The sequence below is a fragment of the Lepisma saccharinum genome, chromosome 20, assembly GCF_977018435.1.
Source record: "Lepisma saccharinum chromosome 20, izLepSacc3.1, whole genome shotgun sequence".
Taxonomy (NCBI): domain Eukaryota; kingdom Metazoa; phylum Arthropoda; class Insecta; order Zygentoma; family Lepismatidae; genus Lepisma; species Lepisma saccharinum.
In genome coordinates, this window is record NC_139248.1 from 61571793 (window position 1) to 61599611 (window position 27819).

Sequence of the window (27819 nt, forward strand, 5' to 3'; positions counted from 1 at the left end):
CACTGTACACCCTAACCTCCCCCGAGAACCGAACGTTTCTTTTTCTATTTGTTCCATCCACATCCTCCTTGACCAGAACTTTTTTTTCCTTTTGCCTGTTCTCCATCACTCACACCAGCAATCTAACACTTCCTCCATCCAGACCTTACTTATCAACCGCCCCACGAACATCCATAACTCACCACACACCCATTCCACACATCCATCTCCTCATATTTCCTAACACATGTTCCACATCCTCTTTTTACAACACATTATCTCAGCACCACCCAAAACACACATCCTTTTCGTTACATTTATCTACCCACTTCCCAGAAAACACTCGCCCACATCCGTTTCCTCCACACTCTAAGGTCACCTCATTCTCCTGACATTTCCTAACACGTGTTCAATATCCTTTTTACAACATATTATCTCATTACTACCAATCTCCCAAACATGTTTTCTTCTGTTCCCCTTTATCTCCCGAGTTCCACGAAAAACAGTTAACGCCCATCTCTTATCTTATCATTTCCGGTGAAACACGACTCCAAAAACCCTCACACCACTAACAAACGCCTACCCCTTATCTTATCATTTCCGCTCTTATCTTATCTCATTTCCGGTTTAGGTGGAATGGACGGGGGGGTCTTACTACTGTACATATATACAGTATAAGTGATTTGAAAATAAATATGAATGATAAGAAACGTGATACTTTTTAAAGATGGTGGAGATATTGATTACTTGAAAATCTCAGGTATTGCCAACACCGAAATATCGATATATCGAAACGGTACCTTCGTAATTTTCCGGTATTTTCTGCATCTTCGGTATCTTCGATGTAACCGGTAGTTCCATATACTGAAGCCCGGTATCTAAACCTCATTACCAGGCAACCCTACGTATTATATTCTGGGACGAACACTTGCAAGGTATAAGGTTACTCTCCAGCGCTTGAAGTGAGAATTCTTAGGCTGGTTCGGGAAGGAGGGGGGTAGGGATTTCTCCCGCCCATATGCAAAGATGAAGTCATCATAATACTTCCATTGATTGCAACAACTAGGTTGATCCCCTTTTCGCCCGAGTAATGAGCAGCACCTCACATCACGAAATCTACGGGGTGCCACTTTCCGAGGCTTTCTTTCTCCTGATAGGGGAAGGAGCTCAGCGGGCTTTGTGGTTGGTCTCCCCGAGACTTCACCATAGACCGACCACGTTTGTCTGTGGTTTCACCGTGCGTCCGGGCGAAACGAGCCGACGTCTTGATAAAGCATGTCAGGCTGTTTATCACGTGATCTCGGGTTCTAATCCCGATCCCGAACGTCGCCTTTCCCCTCCCCCCTTTCCGTTGCAAAGAAACGAATGACAGAAATGCGCGGTAGGAGAGAACCAAGAAAACTCACACATTCATGTAATAAGAGGATTTTTATTTTAAACGTTGATAAGTAGAGGTATGTTTATAAACCACATACTTGACTGATCGAAATCAAAATATTTCAAGGATGATCACTCTTCTGCTTTGCCTCTAATTATGGTCATCAATTTTTAATTTACTTTTTTCTTAATTGCAATGCTTCTGAATTGGAGAGCGTCCAGAAAGTATGTTAGAGGATGCGTTATTTCAAAAGGGGGCAACGATTGCTATTATTTAGCATTGATTCCGTTCGTTTGCGATCTCTCCCTGTATTTGACGTTCTTGTTTATGAGGAAAGTTCTTTATTCTGAAATAAGCACTTTTATATATCATTCAAGAGCATCAGTGCTCCCCTCGGCTGCGCTTCTGAACAGGCCCGGCCCTAGGTGGGTGTACCTAGGTACCTGGAGTATACAATATACGCGCTGTCTATAACCAAATATTTTCTTAGGTTAAAAAAAAACAAAAACATTTTGTTTGTTAGTCTGAAGTGTAATCAATTAAAAAACGATTAATTTATTCGTATTTTTACCCAACAGAAATAAACAGGTTGAAGCATAAAAAATAAAATGGGAGGCTGATAAAACTTTCTAAACTAGTATTTATTTTCATTTCCGATGCACCGTTGTCTCCTGCGACGTTCATTGTATAATTTTCAAAACTGGTTCGGAATCAAACTATTATTTTACCATGCAAACTTGCAATTTTTAATCATATCAAATAACATTCTCTATCAGAGTTCTTTCCTTCATTTTTCGATGAATTTCGGTGCTGTCGTGATTTTACATTGTTTAAAACAAACATTAATGTTTTCACATCACAATATAATTTATTAATTAAACGAATAGTTCATATTAACTTTTTTTTTAAAAAAATCTAGTAACCTGTTTGCAACATAATTTCAGTAGCTTTGGATATTTTTAAGTTTGGCAAAACCATCCGTGAAGAGAGGAAAAATCAGATTACTTGCTTTGTTGCAAGCACCAGCGTCCTTAACTCGTAATAAACCGTACACAATGAAATATTTTTATCTGGCGCGGAGCTCCTGAGCGCTGGTCCTCGAGCAGTTGCCCCAGTTGTCCCACCCCGTGGACGCCTGTTTCTGACTGACATGCGGGAGACGAATTTTATTACCTGCTTAAGATGTCTTAATAGATGTCTGAGGTTGAACCTGAGGAATAAAAGGGAACGGAGCGTGGTGTTGATCACAACTATGGTTGAGACTTAAAATGCGTGGAGGCCAAGCCTCCAAAATCACCTTGTCTCCAGCCACCGTTCAATGCCCAAAGGGTAACTTTCATCTTTGTAGGTTAGTCGTATCTATAAACACGGATGATGAACGATGCATTAAATGAACGGAAAAAAATCATACTACAGTGCGAACCTATAAAACGTAATTTAAGAAAGCGTGCAATAAACATTAAGCCAACGCAGGGTGACCATCTAATATCTAATCCGACCTTTTTTAGACGGAAGACGGAACAAAAGTGTAAAAGTGCAGATAAGCTAGATAAATTGTCTGTGGTAAAAGTGCGAGAGTGTTATAGGGTATCTCTTGGAGAAGGGGATATTAGCATTAGAGAGCATCATCCTGGATGTGCAACTAAAGTTAATGATTTTAACAAATAAAGACTGCTTTATAGGTTTGAGCACTTTAATGAACGTATGTATGAATTCATTCTAAACATAATTTGGGACTAATTTTGAACAGAAGGTACCTTCTGAAACAGTTATAGAAATTATCACGTTCTACACTAACGTGGCCCATCCACTAAAAATAAAAAATTAGGGAGAAGTAACAGTTGGACCGAATAGTCCTTGATGTTTCCTAAGAATCCCGGTCTTTATGATGGGCAACAGAGGAACTTGACTAAAGCTATCATATTTTCAGAACTTGAAATCGGGACGTTTTTACTATACTCTATTCCTATGTCACAATGCATGACCTAATGCGCGTGTACGTACATATAAATCATAAATGATACATATGTTATTAATTACTCAAAATAAACAAATGTTATTACGCACAATAAGTAATGGAACAAGAACAAAAGCACATTATTGGAAATGAAGAAAACAGATTACAGTAGTATAAAGATATTAATATGGAAATGGAAATTAAAAATTTAGAGAGCAATATTTCTTACAAATTGTTCGTGTAGTTTAATTCCAAATTTTATTAGATATTGTTTTTAACACAGCACACAGTTGTGTTCAACTTGCGCCGTTGTTTTCCATCCGACAACAATTACCCACACAGTCGTGCACCGCTATTAACAAACATAACTGCATACGCTCAACCTCTCTCTCTACCCCTCCGCCTGACTAACATGCAAGAAACAGTTTCTTGCATGGTATCTTTTCCTTTATTTTTCGCAATCAACAATGTTTTGTGGAAAATGTGCGTTCGTATGTTTATTGTGACTGAGTAAACACTAGAAAATTGAAGAAAAAATGGTATGACAAGAAATCGGGACATTTCGACGTCCCGAATGAGGTCAGAAAAAAGTCGGGACACGGACTGAAAAAAGGGACTGTCCCGAAAAAATTGGGACGTCTGGTAGCCTTAAACTTGACCCGGTTTCTGTACTGAAGTGACTGCTCCCAAGTTACACATTAATTTATTTTATCATTATTATACTGATTATTATGAAGAGATTCCCGCGTAGCCTTTGGTGTAAGCGGTTCCGGGTTCGTCACGCCACTGGTCTTGTATATTAGATTGTGGCAGTTCGCAAGGAAGGGAAGTTGTTGCTTGTGTGCTCACTGAAGGTTTGCTTCAAACGATTCCAGACATTTTGGCGCCAACGGGCAACTCGGTCGTTTGGAACTTACTTTTAGCAAGTGCAGGGTTCATGAGACAGAGGGGACGCCAGAAATATTCGACGGGAAAGGCAGAAACTGTATGATAAATTAAGAGGGCAGTATAAATACAAGACATCGATAGAGTTTTAATATGCACCCCTCCCCCACCCCATGTTCCATTCCAGATTTTCTTCTTACCTTTTGAAGAAAGCGATTTGAACACAAGGAATCTATTAAGTAGGTAATCGTAATAATTAATTTATTTTTCACATCTTGCTTGGGCTGTAAAATTGACTTCTTCGAACAGACTCAAATGTCAACAACCTCTCTCCTGCGGATTAAACCCTGGAAACTGTGTCTTGCAAGCCAACGAATCTCTGGCGCCTCAAACCATCGTGTGTGCTTGTTTTATGTGTCCATGTGTTTGTGTTCGTCCCTTCATCACTTTTACCTAATTTCCATTCTACCTCATCGTTGATATTCGTCAACACTAGCTAAAAAAGCGACTTAGAATGTAGCAAACAGTCCAATATGCGATTGTCCCTGCATCAATTTCATCACATAATCACTCATTCACATCTTCGTGATTAGCCAAATGAGGAAGAAAAGCGAAGTATAATAAACCAAATATATCAATCAATCATGTGCCTCCACGGAACGGTGCAACGTGCAGGAGACGGTAGTGTCTTTTCATATTATAGTGAATCTGTTACCTGGCTGTCCATAAACATGTCGCATGCCGCATTCTGTTCTACATTTTAACTTTGCAATTTGTATAACCAGTAGCAGCGATAGGGTGCCAAAACTAGGGGGTCAAGGACAGTTTATTTTCTCTTGTACACAAGGCTTACATTAACAGACCATACCGCGGGGGCAGAAAGTGTCAAAGTTTGGGGGAAGGCAACTGTCCCCACATCCTCCAATCGCCGCCACTTTGTATAATCCTATTCTATTTAATATTTAGTTAATAATATGTTTATGTAATTGCCCTTGTTCATTGCCATTAAGTGATACCATGGCTGATATTAAGGGAGTGGCCTCGGCTAGAATCTACGATGGTTTTATTTTTCATGTAATTCGCCTCGTGAGCTATTTCCTTCTTTTCCTTGTGGTTAACTTGCTGGTGTAAATAATGCACCGCAAAGCAGGCAAAATAAAAATAATAAAAGTCCTGAAATGGTTGCATAATCGGAGTATTTTAGTGATTGATTTGTTTTTTTTTACTTCGCTTTTCTGCCACCTATGGCTAATTGCGAAGATGAGGATGAGTGATGATAACAATGAAATTGATTAAGAGACTCTCAGAAACACCCATGCCCTGGCCAGGATTCGAACTCGGAACCCCTGGCCTCTGTGCTAACCACTCCGCCACGGAGACTGAAACTTTCGATATACGAGACCCGTTATCTGCACTCGAATACACAGTAACCTCCAATTATCGATATCCTGATAACCGACATTTTCCGTATCTTCGGTAACCAACATAAAGTACTCTCTCTAATGGTGACATTCATTTATATATTTGTGCTCGTCTCTATTTATTTGCTACCGTCCATCAACCATTCTACTCATTGTTATTTTTGTGATCAGTCTAGCGATAGAAACGAGACCTAAAACTATTTTTTTAAAAAAATGAATCTCGACACGGCCGTTATCTGCATAGATAAGGAAATAATTGGTTCTTCTGGATTACTTCACTGACAAGGATCTAGTCACTTTAAAATATCTCAGCTTCTATCCTCACTTCTTCAACTTGGTATCTATGTATATACAGTCTCCTGTTACTTAATTACGTTTGTTCTTCAATTATCAGCTTAAATGTTATGCATAACTTCTGAAGCGAGTTCAATGCCAAAGAGGTGCCGGAACCTGTGGCTGTGTGACTTATCAATTCCCGCTACGACGCCAAGTGTCCTGGGTTCGAATCCCGCTCGGGCATTGTTGTTTGTGAATGTCTATTAATCAATTTCGTCATTCATCCCCATCTTCGCAAATTAGCCAAGGGGCACAAAACGCGAAGTAAAATAAAATAAATCAAATAAAAACAAATAAATTCAATGCCAAAGACAAGGTGATTTGACAAGCGGTGCCCACAGGAGGGATTCATGATGCGCCTGCGTCATGGGAACTTTTAGGGGACAAAATGTTGTAGTTCTACCATATATCTTCACACAAAAATGGGGGGTTATGGTTATTATGTACATTTTTGCTACCTAAGTGTGGGTAATTGCGGCGATAGGGTAGAAATGAAACACCACCTCTTATATGTGTAGAATCGGTTCGGAAGACTTGGGGGGGGGAGGGGTGTACACGTGATTTTCGCATTAATACAGACAAACTGTTAAGAAAAAGGTTCAGTACACTAACAATAGTAGTACGATCTGTGCAGTTTTGTACGTTTTATGTTAGCAAACATGAAAGTGAGGTTATGATGATTAATTCTGTTAGGGGGAATTTTCATGAACGACTTTGGGGGATGTGTCCAGGGCTTTGGGAGGGGGGGGGGGGTATGGGCACCATTGATTGGATTTGACCATCCTTGTATTATGGGACGTCTGTATTCTTTGTCACAACATGCAGTGAGCTAGTAGATGGGCGATTGAGCCATGATCCATGGAACCACCGCTCATGAAACCGATAACATCTTTCTCCCCTCGCCCTGCTCCCTCCTATTGTTTAGCAGTTTGACTGGATTCTCAGGGCCTCCCCGATGGCGCAGTGGTAGCGTCGTCGCCTTGTAATCAAGGGGTCCCGAGTTCGATACCCGGTGGAGGTACAGTGGTTCGGATCCCACTTTAAACCGTAGGTCCAGTCCCGACTAACCTTACTGTGCATAAAGTGGACTTAAAACACCAACATACTGTGGATTCTGGCGAATGTCAGTTAGGGCAGGTTGATGGACTGTTATGGGCTTTTACTTTTACCCCGAAACTAGAGTATTTCTGTCATAAACAAAAGTCGTTACATTCGAAGAGAAAATAATAAATATACAAAAACCTAAGGAAATGTAAAGTTTTGATAATCTACACATTATTTTGCAATTCGGACCATCGAAAAAGAGACGTTTTCCTTTCTTGTGTTTACCGCGATTTAGGGAACTAAAAATAACAGCCGTCAGACGGTTGCCACTTGCAGCAAACACGTGTTGGGAAGAGGGAAGGGTGGGGGAATGTCCAAGCAAAAGTTCGTGAACAGGCTTCCGACGGGGTCAAGTGCTTTATTATTTGTGTGCGCGCTTTCCCATTTTGGGTAGTTCTTGAAGGAATTTATTATTATAATTATTCTAGAACAGCAAAATGGCAAGGGGTGGTATTCATCATCACCCTTCGCCGTTTCTTGCCTCTGGCTGGGTCGACGTAGAAGTCAAGCATCTCCATTTTTTCTTGCTCTTCCACCCCTCCTCTCTTTCCACTGTGTTCCAATATTGTCTTCTACTAACACTCTCCACTATCTGCTCTTTCCACCGACATCTTTGTTTCCCCCTTGGCCTGTCCAGAGTCTTACAACTGAAGAGAGACAAGGTCCTCTTGCAACACCAAACGGAAGAAAACCGCCAAAAAACAACAGGTACGCAAAACTTCGCCGAAGATACGAATGCAATCACTCGTGATTTAAGACAAACATACAGTTGGTGCAGATGTAACGAATGTTAAATGGTGGATTCTTTGCAAACAACAAATAACATTTGCCATAAACATGACGGAAGTGCGCATTCTGACGTCACGTGAAACCCACCTATACATTAGCCCTGTATAGTTCGCTGCACTTTTTAACACTCGGTGCAGTGCAGGTGTATCCAGTGTCAAGGGTGGTGCAAGGAAATGACGTTCAACCAACTAGACGGAAAGCGGTGTTCGAGTTCAGAATATTCAACAAATGCCTATTTGCTGCTTTCAACGGTCATTTTATTAGTTAGCACGCACCACGTGACCATACACCACCCTTGCACTGGTCCGGAAGGTAGTGCAGACGGTGCAAACATCAATTACACTACTTGACTCGAAATCAACGAACTAAACGACACGGTGTTACACCGTGCAAGCAACTAGACGCTACGGTGCAGAGAGAGTCACATCGAGTCAAAAAGTGCAGCCAACTAGACAGCGCTATTGGCGAATTTAGCGGGAGGACCCCTCCCAAAAGGATGGTTAAGTATTATGGAAAGTATTGATAGCATCATATTAAATGAACAAAGAATGATGGAGCCGATTTCCCCACATAGTTAAAAGAATATCAGTCTATTTCTTTCTGTAATCATTGTTCATATAAATACAATAGAACTTCTTTCATTTCACACTTCTACTAATAATTGATTGATTGAGTTTTAAGTCCACTTTTATGCATAGAGCTTAATTGGTACTTGACCTACAGTTTTATGTGAAATACTATGTCCCTTCATCAGGTATCGAACCCTGGATCCCTTGATTATAAAGCGACGACGGAAAATCTGCTAATGTCATTCCCTTATAATCAAAGGGTTCTGGGTTCGTTTCCTGGTGGTGGTACATTCTAGTACGGATTATACGATGAAGGTTCAGTCCCGATTAGTTCATCTGACCACAAATAAGACCTAGAATCAACCCTTGTAATTGTATTGATGTTTGATTGATTGCTTGATTGATTTATTTGCTTCGCCTTTTGTGTCACTAATTTGCGAAGATGGGGATTGGCGGATGTGATGAAATTGATGAATGGACACTCACAAACATCCATGCCCAAGCCAGGATTCGAACCCGCGACCCCTGGCGTCGTAGCGCAATGTGGTGCCACTTCAATATATATATATATATAGCGTGACCCAAATGTCCCACACTTTAGGCTGGATCACAATATTTGTTCAATGTGTTGGCCACCATTGTCAAAACACAACTGTATGCAGGTTGCGAAATCTCGGGGAGGGGGATTTCCCCAACAAACTATCTTCACTTCAAAAATCTCCCGCCCCCCTCCAATTGCAAGGAGAGAGTTTTTGTTGTAACAATAAAAGATAATCAATAGTGTTGACTTCAAATATACTTTGCTAAAGACAATATCAAAAACACACAGAAGGTAGTGAGTGTTGAATGCTCTCTCTCTCTCTCTCTTTCAAGGGACTATTAACAGTAATAACTACGTACATACGGACAATGAAAGTAAAATAAGAATGCAAGAGAAATATAACTATGAAATCTAATTGATTTATATTAATAGAAAGCAAAAACTAAACAATAACTTAAAAATAAAGCATTTCGTAATTTATATTGACATCTTTAACTAGTTAATACAGGAATTAGTTTGCTACTTTATAAATATCAAATGCATATAAAGGTACTTTATATGCATTTAATAATGTATTTTAACTATCTAGTAATTGACTTTTATATTTAATAACATTATAATTGATTGATTTGCTTTATTTTACATCGCTTTTTGTGCCACTTTTGGCTAATTTGCGAAAATGGGAATGAGCTATAATATGATGAAATTGATGAATGGACACTTTCAAACATTCATGCCCAGGCCAATATTCGAACCCAGGGCCCTTGGCGTCGTAGCGCGACGCCACAGGGACCGGCTAATAACATTATAAATTTCTAATTATATATATATAATATATGTATAATACATATGTGTGTGTGTATGTAGATTTAGATTATCCTCTACTCCACCAGTCTTCAGTGATTTTGCACCCTGACTCTACGGGTAACCAAGTCTGCGTAATAGCACGGCACTTAGATGAAATTCGCTCACGCAGGCGCTGTTTGTCCCTGATGCCAATAGTGGTGCGCGCTACTAGCTCTCGATTCGGGTGCCCCCTGCCCCCCCCCTCTCTCTGTAGGAGTAGCCTTCAATCCACATAAAGTCCATACCAGCTAACTGTAGAGCAGGGCCGCGCATATTGGCAGAGGAAGAGGAGGAATATGGAGTGGTGAAAGCGCAGCGTTGCCAACCGTACGGTCCTGAGCGTACATGTACGGACGTACGGTCCAGATCTTAGTCCGTACGCTAAATGCAGGGCTTGTGAAAATTTGCTCGTGCAGTTTTATCCCTAATATTTCCATAAGAAATTCTTGAACCAATCGGATGGACCTGGAGACAAAAATACGGTCCGTTTGCCATGTGCATTCGGTATTATCCTTTTCAAAAGTTTGCAACGCTGGAGGAAATCGGGAAAATTGCCGTTGCCGATTACACAATCCAGTTTCTCTCACTGCACATTGGTGGAGCCGTCTCGTGTCACTACTTGCGCAGAGACTTGTTCTCGTTCGCCTGGTCTACAGTTAGCTGGTATGGACTGTAGCAGAATGGCTTCTGGATCCACAAGGAAAAAGGCCTGGGCAGACTCGCGACTCCTGTGCACCGTACTCCCTCGTGGAGGGGCAGAGTGGAGCATGCTGAGTTGAAACGATGGAGGGGAATGCGCGGGGAGAATTTTCGCCGAAGGTTATTTCCTTGTGGTCGCTCTTATACCCGCTGTTCAGTAGTTACCTGCAAGAAGAAATTGCAAACATTTCACATTTATTGTCATACGCCTATGGTGCGAACTTTTGGGCCAATCTGTATATTAAATGCATATGTGTAATTGTGTTTGTGTGGGGGAAGGTATTGTTACGAAAACCTCAGGGTAGAAGTACAAGCCGTTGTCTGATTGCAAAATACCGTGCGTCCATTTCGATCTGCAGCCGAGAGATCGGGAGAAGCGTGGCGGGCGGCGCTGACGGAGATGCCGACATTTGCGGCCTGTAATGCCCGCTTATTTTTATAGACATATGCAGACATTTATATAAATATTGCAAAACGATCACTAACCTATGTTATAACACGCAAAAGTTCTTCTGTAATTCATCCAAGTTCTGCTCTTATATACACAAATAAATACGCTATAGAAACGATGTTAAGAGCCACAGATAATAAAACATTTTAATCATAGTTTTGACCAGTAACGTCCTGCTTAAGTTTATATCTTTGAAAGAGTTTTGTGCCGATGGGGATCGTTTGGAGGTTTTGAATGTGCAACACTGTATCAAGATTACGCTGTAGAAGAAACCGTTAAAAGTCAATAGTGTTCGTGAGCTTCCTTGCAATCCGAAATCTCCGAGCTCGAGTTTTTTGTTCCTTCGCGACGATGAAGACAGAGTTGTAAATATAGTGGCGAGCAATGTAAACCAAGAGCGTGTTAATTTCGTACTGTGCGCAAGAGTGTTATTCTTGGTTACTTGCAGTTACTTGTTTGTGTTATTGTAGTGTGTATGTGTGACGTGTCAGTGAGACGATTGGAATGCCAGCCGCAAGATTCACGTTAGAACAAAAATTTTTTTTATGTATGACACGTACCTACGTGAAAACAAACTCGTGTCGAGACGTGTGTAGGTAATTTGTACAGAAATTCCCATGCGTTTCAAGTCCACACAGAGATACGGTTAGACATCTTGTCCTTAAATTACGAGAAACTGTATCGTTAAATTTTAAAACACCTAAGCAAAAACGACGGATTCTAACCGAAGCAAAACTCGATGATATTGGTGCAGCGTTAGAACGTTCTCTAAACAAACCTATACGCCGTGTTTCACAAGAGGTGGGCGTGTCAAAATCATCGGCACATACAGTCACTAAGCTACTAAAATTAAAACCATACTCTTATAACACAGGTTAGTGCTCGTTTTGCAATATTTATATAAATGTCTGCATATGTCCATAAAAATAAGCGGGCATTTCAGGCCGCAAATGTCGGCATCTCCGTCAGCGCCGCCCGCCACGCTTCTCCCGATCTCTCGGCTGCAGATCGAAATGGACGCACGGTAATATATAACGTATAAGAAACGTGATACTTATTAGATCTGCTGGTAATACCAATGGAATTAGCAGAACCAGAAGTATTGGCAACGAAGAAATATCGATATATCGGAACGGTACCTCCGTTATTTTCTTTATCTTCGATGTGGTCTGTATTGTGAAACCTGGTATCTACAACTCATTATCAGGCAGTACTAGGATTGACACTTCCAAGGTACACACTGTCACTCCAGCTATTGTAATGTTTTTTTTTTATTGTAAAATTTTGGGTGCGTCAGCACCTAGGCTACCTTGCACCCGTCACATTATACGGGGTCCAGCCCTTCCCCGTTACAAATAACTCCAACATTGCACAAGTAAAATCTTAAAATTTTCTGACTGGTTAAAAGTTGAGGCTGTAAATGGGCACTCAGCACACATAAGGACAAAACACAGGACAAGACACAGAATTATACTGGCCATGAGGCCAGTCGCCAGAGCCTCGTTAGTCTACAGTCCAGGGTGTACTACGTGGAAGTGAGGTTGACAATGGGGCGTACTAATTGGAAGAACCACCCTTTACACCCCAGCAATTGTAATGGAAATTACCAGGTTGGGAGGGATTTCTCACCTCTCTAGTCAAAAATAAAGAGATGGGACTATGTTTATAAGGTTAACAATGGTAACATTGCAACAACTAGCTCGATGTTTTACCAATATTTTACCAGCTTAGATTATGTCTCCCCTTCCCTCCTTTGGTTGAGTAATGAGCACCGCTTCGCGTCAAGAAGTCTACGGGGTGGTAGTTTGCAAGTACCCGCGTACTATCGGCGGTCTCGGCTTCGAACTCAAGTCAGAGTTCCAAAATTTGGGTGTTGATGCAGCAGAGTGAATACAATTCGGAGAAACTTAATAAGGGGATCTGGCCCTTATTGAGAAAGTCTGTAACAGCGACGATGGGACTCAAAGCACTCAACGAAGAACCCTTTCATAGGCTCTGGTGTTCAAAATGCTGGTGAAATATAGAGTATACCTTTTCATGGCCATGTAGAGCATCTGTATTTCACTGAAAAACTGAAAACTCAAATTTTCTAAACATCAGGAACTCATTAACAAGTTTGTAATAGCCTCTAGACTCTGTGGCAATAGAGGACAAGTTCTGACTTTCCAAATCCAGTATTGCAAGTCAAGAATCTACTCAAAATTTGAAGCTCTATAGCTTGTTCTTACTTATTACAAATTTATTCAAAGTAACTATTATTTTACGTTTAGAATTTGAGTTGCCGTTAGCACACAGTAATATGCGCAAGAACTGAGAAGAACGGAATATATAGGAACCACAATCATTACAACAACATTAACTTAAAAGCAAGTGCAAGGGCTTCCGCAGAAATTTATCAGCCTTGGGCAAAAACCACTTTCAGGGATATGCGGGTATTTGTTATGATTCCTATGTGAGGCAAAGCAAATAATACAGAGAAAAGCCACTTAAAGTTCATCATCATTAGTGGAATTAGTATTCCATGACAATTTTGTTATTATACAAGAACGTCTAAAACGTTTTTACTTTTGGTTTTAATATGATAGTAACAGAAATGAAAGTTGGATAGATTCATATGCTCGGGTCGAGAATAGTATTGGTAGCCCCTTTACATCTCACCTTAGCAAAGACTTATTCATATCAGAAATATTTCTTAAGAGGAAAAGGTGATCATGACCGTCATAAAACAATTGTACATGTTTCGAGCAAAGCGAAAGAAAAATGTAAATGAGACAGGTATAGCGCATTGCGAGTGGAGTGAGCAACATTTTCTTGAAACTGAGAAACTTAATTTAAGACCCTTGTTCTTTCTAAGGAAGAATGATTTTGATGTGACTGTTATAGAACGGTTCGCATTGCGCACTTCCAGGAAGAATTTTTTACTAAATATATTTCTTGGGAAACTGAGTGTCAATTTGAAAGTAATAACTATAACCTTGGAAACAAATGTTTAGAATGTGAAGCGAGCAAGAACATTGTTACTAAATATATTGTAAAAATCGACAATTTCTTCCTAAATTTAACAAAATATATCTTGCCCGAACCTTCCATCGCTGACCACGCCACTGGTCTTGTATATAAGTGGGAGTTCATCAGAAAGCGAATTAGTTATACGTGTGCTGACTGAGGGTCTGCTTGAGACTATTTCCGACATTTTGGCGCCAGGGAGCAGCTGGCTCATTCGGAACTAGTTAGCGCTTGTACAAGTATTGCTCGGCAAATTGTCCACGATTATTTTCATTATATTTTCTGTTAAATTATATGTTTATTTAAGACTGGATTTTTTCAGTAGCTTGTTTGAAATTTTGTTTCAATTCCAGAAAATCTCATTGCGTTAAAATAAGAGAGAGAATAAACGTGCTGATTGACAACTTGCTATGCAATAATTATTCATCCCACTGTACGATTCGTACCAAAAGAGCCAATTCTGTTACAATTGATTCTTGCAGTCTCGAACGAATATTTCACTTGTTCTCATTGCTATGACGACTTGTACTGAAAACAGCCCAAAAATCAAAGAACAAAAATAGCTGTGTGGGGAACCTTAAACAACTCCCATGTACGCGAAATAGAACATTCAAGAATGTACTTTTAAATATCCTTCATAAATTCCCCTGACTTTCTAAGACGTGTAATTAGAACTTCGTAACGAACAGTGAATCAAACGATCATGGTTCTTTGCAGCCGATCTCTACCATAAGCGTATCTGGTAAGTGTGCCAAGCGATATGGAAAGGGTGGTGGCGCCATAATGTAGCTCGATCACTGTCTGCGAGATCTTCCAGCAAAACAGGGGCTGGATCAGTGCAGTTTGTTTGCAATTGAAAATATTAAAATATTCTTCTATATTTGTAGAGTAAACGCTAAAAAGTATGTATTTAAGAAACGCCATTGATTTGTACCTAAATTCAATTTATACGAAACGTTATTCCTCTTGGTTGAATAGTTATCGTATTTTAAAAATGTGAAGTGATACATTGTTTACCTCTCACGCGGCCGCTATTACAACTACATTCGTGATCTACAGGTCGCTTTCTGATAATCGATTTCAATAGAATGTGCTCTGACTGGTCGATAGGCTCGGATTAAGTTAATTAGAACCAGTGGCGGCGATTAGGGGGGCGAGGGGGCAGTTGCATCTCCCTTTTCGTCACTTTTGCACCCGCACTATGCTAAATCGTATCTACAAAGGGAAGTATATAGCCTGTGCCTCCGCAGTTTTGGAACCCAATTGCCACCACTGATTAGAAATATTCCTAAATACAAATACTTTGACCGAACCTTGAATCCAATGAGTAAAATACCGTTTTCTCTGACGGTATTTCCTTTTAGCGTTCAATTCGAGGACTTGTTCGTGATTTTTTTAATCGTGTAGAAGGCGCTTTACTATGCTACTGCAACTTCCATTTCAAAATAAAATGCATTCTCGGAAATCTCCGAAATATACTCTATGTGATCAGAAGTATCCGGACACCTACCTGAAAATAAAGTACATGTTTGGCCAACCCTCCATCAGGAACACTGGCAGTCAATACAGTGTTCGCCCACCCTTAGCCTTGATAACAGCGTTCACTCTCGCAGGCATACTTTCAATCAGGTGCCGGAAGGTTTCCTGAGGAATGGCAGCCCATTCCTCGCAGAGCGCCAAAATGAGAAGAGGTATTGATGTGGATCGGTGTGGTCTAGCATGAAGTCGGCATTCCAAAACATCTCAGAGATGTTCTATGGGATTCAAATCAGGACTCTGCACAAGCCAGTCCATTAGTGGGACATTGTTGTCCTCAAACCACTCCCCCACAAGCCCTGCAGTATGGATAGGTGCTTGGTTGTGTTGAAAGACACAATGGTCATCCCCGAACTGGTCTTCGATGGTAGGCAGCATGAAAGCTGTTAAAATGTCAACGTAAGCTTGTGCCGTGACATTGCCATGTAAAGCAACAAGGGGACCAAACCCCTCCAGGAGAAACATGACCACACTGAAACCCGGCCACCTCCGAATTTCACTATCGGCACTATACAGGCTGTTAGATGTCGTTCACCAGGCATTCGCCACACCCACACCCTACCATCGAATCGCCACATTGTGTACTGTGATTCATCACGCCACACAAAGGTTTTCCACTGTTCTATGGTCCAGTTTCAACGCTCCTTGCACCACACGAGGAGACGTTTGGCATTTGTCTGTGTGATGTTTGACTTATGGGCAACTGCTCGGCCATCGAAAACAAGTTGCCGCACCTTCCGCCAAACAGTAATGGTGCTTGGAGTAGATCCTGATGCAGTTCGGAATTCCTGTGTGATGGTGGCGATGGATGATTAACGATAATGCTATATGACCCTCTTCAACACTCGATGGTCTCTGGAGGTCAACATGGAAGGTTCGCCTGCATGCTTTTGGGTTGAACACATCCCTCCACTATAACATCGGAAACAGTGGACAGAGGGATGTTTCGGAGGGTGGAAATCTCACACACAGACTTCTTACACAAGTGGCACCCAACCAACTGACCATGTTGAAAGTCTGCGAGTTCCTCAGACCATCCCATACTGCTGTCTCACATTGTCTGCAGACTACTGAGTTCGCTGACTATGTGTTCTATGTGGTAGATGTCAGTACTGTGTCGCCCTCTATGATAAACACACGTTTCGCGGTGTGTCCGGATACTTTTGATCACATAGAGTATGTAGATTTTCATTGTCGATCATTGTAGTATCCAATTAGTTCTACTCAAGACGTGTTCGAATAAAAATGTTTTAATAAAAAAAAAGTATGTCTTTGTTCAAATCAGTAGGGTCCTTTGAGAATTAATTAATCGCCGATAATTCAGCTTTTGTCACTAGAGTGGTTAGTAGTTACTATTTCTAGATTTTCTTTGTGGCCTCCGGGGTGACGTAGTAGTAACGCCGGCGCTTTGTAATCGAGGAGTTCCGGGTTAGATAACTGGTGGAGGCAGGCACATAGTGGCTAGTACCATTTTAAACTGTGGTGTAGGTCCAGTCCCAATTAGTCAATCTGTGCATGACAGTGGACTTTAAACGAAACTCAAATCTAGATTTTCTTTACATTACATGATCAACACCTAAATTTTGGATCTCCCATCTGAAATAGAACCCATAATGTTTTCCACTAGTCATAGACATATGGCTATGTCGGAGATCGCCTTTAAACCTGAGGAGTGCACGAATTTTCCTCGGAAGTCTATACCTCAAGTTGATTCACGTCCATACTTATAGTTACTTAAATATTCGCAGAAAGGGCATACGTTCCTCGTACTGTCATACACAAAGAGCAAGGCTATATTCCTGAGTATGCTGGCCTGGTGTTTTGAGTATGCTGACCTGAATTTTTGTAGACCTGTCCGAACATGCCTAGTTTAGTTTAGTTTATGTAAAGGACGGTCTGACCCTCAATCATTGTACTTTAAATGTACTGCTCTTCTAACAACTGTCAAAAAGAAAATATTTTTTTATGCCAAAATTGCTATATTTAATTTATTGATATCCATAATTAGCAAGAACGTGGCTCAGCTGTTAGCATATGCAGATGATGTAGACTTACTGGGGGATGATGTAAATACAAATAAGAATAATGCTCAAATATTTTTCAAAGCAGTTAAGGAATTAGGTTTGGAAATTAGCAAAGAAAAAACTAAATATATGCTTACAGGCTAAAACCAAATGTTAGGTAATAATCAAAATCTAATTATTGATAGGCTAACAACTCGTTTGAACCTGTTTCCAAATCCAAGTAATCCTAACAAATGAAAATTATATTAAAGATAAAATAAAAAGCAGGCTTAATTCACGAAATGCATGTTACCTTTCTCTTCATAAACTTTTGTCTTCTCGTTTAATATCCAAGAAACTAAAAGTTAAAATATACAAAACAGTAACACTGCCTGTACTATTATATGTATGCGAAACTTGGTCCCTTACATTGAAAGAGGAACATAAATTGAAAATATTTGGGCCAAAAAAGGATGAGGAGACAGGTGAGTGGAGAAGGTTACAAAATTTGTATTCATGTCCAGATATTATTAGAATTAATAAATCAAGAAGACTTAGGTCGGCAGGCCATGTGGCACGAATGGGAGAGGAAAGAAGAGTTTACAGGATTCTTGTTGGGATACCTGATGGTAAGAGACCAGTAGGAAGACCAATACGAAGATAGAGCGATAATGTTGAGAAAAGGAAATTGGCAGGGATGGAAAAGAGTATATAGATCTGGCTCAGAATAGGGACAGATGGAAGGCGTATGTTACTGCAGTCATGAACCTTCGGGTTCAAGAAGGCTAGAGAGTTAGTTGGTTAGCAAGGACTTGAACGTCGCAGTGTCGGTGACACCACTGGTGAAGATATAGTAATACAAGCAATGCAACGAGGTTAGTATCACTTTCTGTTAGTTTCAGACCTTTTCGGAATGATCCTCCATTTGTAGTTAATAAATAACGCACGGTTGAAGTGAGTGTTATCTTTTTGTATGTGTGTTGTGAATTTACCAAAACTAAAATGAATATTTTTAATAGTACAAGTATTTTATTATATCAATAACTTAACAAAAATTTTGAATAAATGGAAACATGGTTGTTGAGAGAGGAGGACATGCATTCTTATTATTTAAATGTCCATCCTTTTCTAGGAAATCTGTGACAATTGGTTTTGTTATTCAATAAATATATATTTTTTTACCTTCTTGACATCACTTGCCAGAGCTGTTGTTTATATAGCTACAAAATTTGCGATGAATAGGAGTTGTTATATCTCTATTATTTTTCTACCTTTTTTTACACATTCATGTAATAATAAAAGTACAATATTAATTATTAATTAATTTGCATATTATTATAAATATGAGACTTATAAATTACATAAACATACTAATTTAAATATTTATATTATTACTACTACTTATGAGACACTTGGTTCGGATACCCCCTCCCCCGAAAAAAATATTTCTAGATACGTGCCTGACACATTTTTGGAAGCGATAATCTAAGCGCTGCCTTGCTTGCCTTCCTATCAAGACCACCGACTTGTACATATCTAATGAATAATGATAAAGCTATGATTCAGAATAATATACAAGCACACGATAATAAATTTAAGGTGTAACAAATTTTCATACGTTATTATCAGGGTGTAAAATCACTGCAGATTGGTGGAGGGTGGGGGGAGGTGCATAGAGAAAAAATTGTTAATGGGGAAATTCCTCCCTGCCACCCCTCCAAATTTTGCACCTTAGTTATTATTAAAATTAAGCAAAAACTTATAATGTGATTGTGACATTGACAATTGTTTTCCTCACTTATAACAACGTTTGGTTCTCATTTTGATTATTAAAATATTTATGATTGAAAAGTTTATTGCTGAAAAGAGCAGAGTTAAAAAACGATTTAGTTTGCTTTATACGGAGAACAAGAAAACTGCGTGCATCATCCTCAAGTTTCGCCATATTTTCAATAACTTTATCTCCTGACTCAAAACTAAATGTAAAACACAAAATAACTAATAGACAGAGCTCACAGCATAAACATTATAAGTATAATTATCTCAAGAAGTTACTTTTAGAAACTTTCCTTGTGTATACAGTTCAATAAACCATACCATTTTATTAATAATGAATTGAATTTTAAAAACATTATCTCCTAAACAAAATGAGATGCAGTACCGTTCAAAGAAAATGGCGCATGAAAACTGCCTAATTCCAACATCTCTCGAAATTATGTTGGTAAAACTTGGTCTGTCCATCAGAGTGACGTTGCCTTCGGGGAAACAGGAGGCGTGTGACTCACCATCTTCTTCACAGGTAGAAGAACCAATATCGGGCTGCCAAATGTTGAAAAAGCGCTGTTGTTGGTTAAATATTGTTTCAGTAAGGACGGACGGTCAGAAGAAAGAATAGATAAATGTGCATATTTGCTTTAATTGTGCTGCAGAATTTACAAAATATTATTAATAGTATCCGTGTACATTCCAATAAACTATGTGTATCACACTTAATAAAACAGTTCGCAGGATGTTTATACTAAATGAGATACTGCATACACTGGCGTACACAGAGGGAGGCTGATGGGGCTACAGATCCTTCCAAAATTTTTAGAAAATCAACATTTTTAAATGAAAGTAGTAGAGAACTCTGTAAAAACAATGTGGTATATGCACACATCCATTAAAATGCGTCCCGATTGCCAGTTTTGAGAATGGAAACTTCTAAAAATACAAAATATATTGCGAATGCCGCGCCCCCTAGAAATCAGCTATGTGGTATATACCTGCAAAATTCCAGCCCCTACCGAAAAAAACCTTGTGTACGCCAGTGACTACATATATATTTGCGGGAAACCTAGAAAAACGACAACTTGTATTTGTGCAGAAAATTATGCACTTCTTCCCATGTATACAATGTAATCCCCAGTTCACATGGGCGTAATGAAATTTGGAAGTTTGTATTTGCTTCTTAGACCTATAGATTCTACATGATCAAATAATCAGCGTGCTACTACGCCAGGGATTCCGGGTTGGAATCACGGCATGGATACCCTTTATGAACATCTGGTCATCAATTTCATCATATTGTTATTCATCTTCATCTTTCTAATTTGCCAAAAGTGACAGAAATGTGAAGCAAAATATACCGAACCAAACATATTTTCTCCAATTGTTATAGTATCCCACATCAGTAGTTAAGTCTTTTCACCACATAATGAGACAATTTCAGTTTTGTTGTAGCATTCCCATCAAACTAGTTCACCTTCACCATGAATTCACGCACACATTAGTAATCGCTTAAACTAATAAATATTCCTCGTATTGTCAAACACAAATAGTAGCTCGATATGAAGTTATACGAGTGTATAAATTTTCCTCAGAAGTCTACACACACTAATACCTTAATATGCATTCACGCCCATATTAGTAATAGCTTGAACATACACAGATATGACAAGCATTCCTCTTATTGTCAAACACAAAGAGTTCCTAGGTATGAAGTTATGCGAGTGTATGAATTTTCCTCGGAAGTTGATACACCACGTGAATACCTCACCATGCATTCACGCCCATAGTAGTAATTCCTTAAACATACACAGATATGACAAACATTCCTCGTATTGTTAAACACAAAAAGTACCTCTGTATGAAGTTATGCGAGTGTATGAATTTTCCTCGGAAGTTCTACACACATGAATACCTCAATATGCATTCACTCCCATATTAGTAATAGCTTGAACATACACAGATATGACAAACATTCCTCGTATTGTCAAACACAAAAAGTACCTCTGTATGAAGTTATGCGAGTGTATAAATTCTCCTCGGAAGTTCTACACACATGAATACCTCAACATGCATTCACGGCCATATTAGAAATAGCTTGAATATACACAAATATGACGAACATTCCTCGTATTGTCAAACACAAAAAAAGTACCTCGGTATGAAGTTATAGGAGTGTATGAAGGTTCCCACATAAATTTCAAGTCCATTTTCCGTGATATTTCCCCTAGTTTTCAGAAACGTTTTTTTTTTTCCAGAATGCCTGATACATTGTTCATTAATATTGTAAATTCATGTTATAAAGCCCTTTACATTTTGCCTTACAACCATAATACCCTCACCTCATCTTACATTACTAACATTAAGAGTGTTGCAGATTAATTAGTATCCTATCAGTATTAGCTGATATAGGTATACCCGTTTGATTGCTTGACTTGGTGTTTTAAGTCCACTTTATGCACAGTAAGGCTAATCGGGACTAGACCTACAGTTTAAAGTGGAATCCGAACCACTATGTGCCTCCACCGGGAATCGAAAACGGGACCACTGCGCCATAGGGGAGGCCCAATATAGGCATATCCGTTTATCACGAAAATTACAGGTAATTTTATCAGTCATACACATTTATCAATGACCAGTAATTTAGTGAAAAATTAAAATATTTGTTAATATTTTCATGTGCCGTACCTTTGGAAAAAATTCTAAATACCTGTTTCCTTTTCAAAGACAAAACCCATTAGGGTCACCTGGTTATACACAATAACTAAGAGGTGTATGAACTGTTCATGTTCTTCAAGAAAAGTTTGCAATTTTACATTGGATCACTATAATATTGGTTATCAATATCAGTAAATTTATTTGTTTATCAAAATCAGTAAATTTTATGGTTTACTGATAGTAGCATAAACTTACATCGGATCATCCCTAATTATTACTTTCTCATACGACTCAAGAAACAAATTATAAAGCGACATATATTTGCATTTAATTAAAGACAAAGGTAGAAAAATTTATTGAAATAAAACATCTGTTCTAACTGTATTACAGTTCAAAAAATAAAATGTCAAACAAATCATATAGAAAAACTCTATATGATTTCAGTTTTTGACAAACAGAATTTTACAAATGTACACGATGTTAAATAATGTGTAATGAGAAACTAAAGTCTATGTCCTCAAAGTAGCTTGTGTAAAGTAAGTTATTGCAGTTGAAATTATTAATGCTTATTAATTGTAATAAATATTACTTATTAGTCGTAGGAAGAATCATATTCTAGTGCCTCTGATGCGCTCAAATGGTATTACATTTATCAATTAGAAGATTTTCCAGGATATTTGCACGAGATTTGTAATTTATTCAAATTGCTTGAAATTCCAGATTCTCCAGTTTTTAGGTTTCTGTGTTGGAATCCTGAAAACATGAATACCTTATCATAAAGAAGTCGTCAAACGGGTGGGGAAGGGGGGGGGGTTCAACGCCCTTACTCTCCTCTGGAGCCATTAATACACAGTTTCTTGTATTGCCATATGTACAAATGGAAATTCCTCGGAAGTCGATACACAGGTGAATACCTCGATGTGCATACACAACGACAATAATTTGAAATTTTCCTCGAAGTTCCATAAACAATTTGAAAATTCAAATTTTACCTCGAAATTCCATACACGCAAGAATCATCTCTTAAAGTAGGTGTAACAAACCCCATACACATTCTATACACAATTCAAATTTTTCCTCTGAATGCAGATTTTAGGTTTGTAAAATACCTCGGTTCTACATTTCTATTTTTGGGGTTTAAAATAAGCCTGACACGCCAAAGTCAGATTTTTTCTAGTAAACCACATCAAAAACTATCATTTAAGACATGTCAGATTGCAATCGGAGAGGTACCTCGGAACGCCTGTGAAAAGTTGATTTTCCTCGCATCTACATCTCACAAACGGGTGTGTGTGTGTGTGTGTGTATGCATGTATTGCCAGGAAATGTTGGTAAATAATATGAAATTGGCCATAGATCAAAGTCATTAATGTGATAAAAAAACAGAAACCATATTGCAAACAGTTGGGCAAAGACAAAATTGATAATAGTATTTTATTCACATAATGATGGTGGTGTACGAGATTAAGCAGGAAATAAACGTGGGTTAGATTGAGGTGTGTGTGTGCAATTAATAATCATGACATTGCAGTCAGGAACACTATGCATTTTCCATAGACATAAGGTGGGTGGAAGAGTTCCATAACACTGCATCAAGCAGAGAGTTCCGCTCGAGAGAGTTCTCCACCACAATGGTCTGGCACAAAGTTCTCAGCAGTCATCTGTGAGACAGATCTTGTTGCTGGAAATGTCTTCAAAAAGTTTTTAAAAAAAACAGGAATACAATAGCAGATGCCCTTCAAGAAAATAGTAGGCTTTTAAATGTACGGTACAATGAAAATGTAAGATTAAATAGGCTTTTCCTACAATTAATAGTTGACGCAATGCTGTATTTATGTAAACAAGAACTTGCGTTCAGGGGTCACGACGAAAGTGTGTCTTCGCTTAATCGTGGGAATTTCAAGGAACTTGTTGCATTATTAATATCGAGAAGTTCGTTAGAAATACAGAACCATTACAAGAAAATAAAAAACGTGTTCAGTGGTGACTCTAAGACATTACAAAACGAACTCATTGCATGCATTTCTGAGTACTTACAGGAATATGTTAGGAATGAAATTAAAGCTTCAGGTTTTTTTTTCTGTTCAAGTGGATGACATCACAGATATTTGCCAGATATCACAGTGCTCCATTATTGTGGGATATGTTAATGAAGAGGGGAAACTGGTTGAACGATTTTTAGGTTTTTTTGACGTAAGTGCTGATAGGTCTGCAGAAACACTCTTTCATTTGTTAGACGGTGTATTGAAAGAGTTTGATTATGAACGTAAATTAGTTGCGCAATGCTACGATGGGGCAAGTGTAATGTCAGGGCACTTAAACGGACTGCAGAAAAGAATTAAGGATAAAGCACCTCAAGCAATGTTTGTCCATTGTTTAGCCCATCGGCTAAATATAGTTCTGAAAGAAAGTTGCAATAGCAATTCAAAATGCCGCATATTTTTTGCGAGTATCAGTGGTTTTCCAAATTTTTTTCACAAATCTGCCAAACGAATGCATGTTCTTGATTCAGTTTTGGCCAAAAGAATTCCAACTTTAACTGAGACGAGGTGGAGTTCCCATTCCAGACTCATTCGTGTGATCATTGAAGATGGGACAGGCTGAAACATGTATTTGAAATAATTATGGATGATCCAGAATCTGATGAAAAGGCCATTCAATCAAGCAAAGGTTTTCTTCATGAAATGAACAGTTTTCAGTTCACTTTCCTGGCCGTAGTTTTCAATGACATTTTTAGTATGACTGACGTTCTTTTCGATGTTCTTCAGAAAAGATCGTTGGACATCAGTTTCTGCATGGCTAAAATCAAGAGTACGACTGATATTCTAATGGCAAGAAGGAACGAACAATATTTCGGTACATTGTTTGAAAACACAGCCAAACTCACGAGTGTGACTACCGGAAGAGAACAATCAGAAGTTTTCCTTAGTTATAGAATCCTCTACTTTGAAATACTTGATAATATTTTGATGCAAATAAGTGTTCGGTTTCAAGACTGTGACAAATTGAAGTTCCTCTGTCTTGTAGACACATCGAAATTTCAGACACATTCCATTAATTTCCCCTCCGATGCACTATGCCAGCTACAACAGTGTTATCCCCAAATATTCAATAAGCCTCAGCGCCTTAAAAATGAGCTGTCTCTTTATTACAATGATCATTTAAAGAACAAAAATTGCACACCTGAAGAAGTTCTTCATTCTTTGAGGGCAAATCGAGATGTATTCGAGGAAACTTACAAACTCTTCTCCCTGGTCGAAACAATACCCTCAACCAGTGCATCAGTGGAAAGGAGTTTCTCGTGCCTCAAGAGAATAAAAACCTACTCAAGAAGCGCGACATCACAGAACCGACTTTCATCTTTGGCGAACGTTTCAATCCAAAAGGAGCTCTTGAATGAACTTATTGAACGTCACCCCTTCCATGAAGACATTATCGATAGATTTGCAGCCCTGAAAGATAGAAGGATCGATTTGATCTACAAAACGTAGGTGAGTCAAGCATGATTCAGTTCAACTTACTATTTGTTTTTCATTGCCTATAAATGTACTTCTTCACCTGTTATTTTAGGCACGAGCCGCTACTGGTTGGAAGGGGCTCCGGCACCCACCCAGCGTCGAATAACATGGGTACCTGGGGGAAACCCTGGGGGGTAAAGGCGGTCAGGGGTGTGGTGCAGATCACATCACCCCCACTCACGACCGGATCAAGAAAGTGTGGGGCGTTACCCCCACACCCCCTATATACCTTCATGGCGTGGTGCTATGCACAGGGAGCACTTTACATTTTTTTTACCTTTTTTACCTTCAATATTGTTTAATGGACAAAAATATGTGCTGATGTGTTCATAACATGAAAAAATTAATCAAGTTTTATATGTATTTTTCTAGGTTCAAATTTGAAAGTTCTATCAACCATGTCTTCAGGATTTGATCACATTGACAGAGCAGAAGCAAGGAAAAGAGGAATTAAACTAAGCAATACCCCAGACGCAGTTGCTACATCTGTAGCAGAACTTGCCATAGGATTGTTACTGGGTGCAGCGAGAAGAGCCGTCGAAGGACGACAGATAATATTGAAGTATGTTCATGCACATGTTGTCTAATTATCTTTATCTATATCTATATATCCACATACACACCCCCACACAAATAGGGTTGGCAAAATTTGTGTTTTGTAAGAAAATCAAATTAAAACAGTTGTTTTGTTATAAACATGTTTTAAACAGTGTTTTAATCAAGAACAAAGAAACATGTTTTAAACAAATAAAACATTTAAAACAATGCCAAGAAGACTTATTTTCTAAGAATAATGGTTGATATCGAATCTGTTAATCATCCAAGGAAGGACTGTGTTTCTAGTTATAAAGTAAACACTTTACTAACTTTTTAAAGTACCTATTTACGGTACGTGCAAATCCTTCATGTACGGTGTTCGAGAAGATTCAACTAATCCATAATTGTGAGGCCCAACTATATAATCATGATAGCTTTTCTGTTTTCCAGAATATCGAATTTTATTGTGAGTAATACAAAATACATTGACATTAACAGGAATGTATGTTAAGTATGGAACAAAAATATTTCATCCATATATTATTCAATTATAAAAGTGTTTTAAACACTTGTATAAAGAAGCATCAGCATATGCCTTAAACATGTCCCACAGGTACTCAATGTTTCTTTTTTAACTGAATATACATTTTCGGCCACTGAACGGATTTCTGTGCACAGCAAACACAGATTGAATGAAAAGACAGAGTTCATAAACTCCCAAATAACCACAGATAATCAAATATCAAGTATCAAAATGTGTTAAACAAGTCTAAAAAAACGATGTTTAAAACACTGTGCTTGAAATGTTTAAAACATTTGTAAAAAAACGCAAAGTTGTGTATTTTCAATGTTTTACACAAGTTGTTTTTAACACTTTTGTTTTCAACATGCCAACCCTGCACATACATATACATATGTGTAAAACATGAGGAATAAGAATTGCAATTAACTGAAAAAGGCAAACTTCTCTTGTTTACAATGAACTTTCTTATGTAAACTGGAAATTTCTGCTTGTACACTTTGTCTCCGTTGTAATCTACACCATCATATTCATATTATTCAGAATATCACCACTTCAAAATTTAAAGGTTTACCTACAAACTGAATGTTACTTTTTTATAAGCTTATCTTCAATAGGTGTCAGCCATAGGCATAAATTGACGGGGGCAGGGGGGCACTTGCCCCCCAAAATTTTCAGGTTTATTAAAATTTACAAGTTAGGGGACCTGAGGAGCACAGTAATAAAGAGTAATATTTATGATTTCGTAAATGTCAGTTATTTAGCAAATAATCCTGGATGGAAAACTTTTCGAATCTCTTCCCTCAAACTTAAGCCCCAGGTTTGATTCTAACCCCTCAAAATTAGGTCCCAAATCTGATTCTGCCCCCTCAAAATTAGGCCCTAAATCAGAATCTGCACCCTCAAAATTAGGCCCCAAATCTGATTCTGCCCCCTCAAAATTAGGCCCCAAATCTGATTCTGCCCCCTGAAAATTAGGCCCTAAATCTGATTCTGCACCCTCAAAATAAGGCCCTAAATCTGATTCTGCCCCCTCAAAATTAGGCCCCAAATCTGATTCTGCCCCCTCAAAATTAGGCCCTAAATCTGATTCTGCACCCTGAAAATTAGGCCCTAAATCAGAATCTGCACCCTCAAAATTAGGCCCCAAATCTGATTCTGCTCCCTCAAAATTAGGCCCTAAATCTGATTCTGCACCCTCAAAATAAGGCCCTAAATCTGATTCTGCCCCCTGAAAATAGGCCCTAAATCTGATTCTGCACCCTCAAAATTAGGCCCCAAATCTGATTCTGCCCCCTGAAAATAGGCCCTAAATCTGA

General features: G+C 38.8%; 1 protein-coding gene across 1 annotated transcript in view; it reads left to right on the forward strand.

Moving 5' to 3' along the window:
* Positions 1-27819, forward strand: part of LOC146003651 (glyoxylate reductase/hydroxypyruvate reductase-like) — a 125615-nt gene that overhangs the window by 56963 nt on the left and 40833 nt on the right. Inside the window, exon 4 of the mRNA XM_083142002.1 lies at positions 25816-26005. Coding sequence (XP_082998128.1) covers positions 25816-26005 — 190 coding nt within the window. The remainder of the gene's footprint in view (positions 1-25815; positions 26006-27819) is intronic.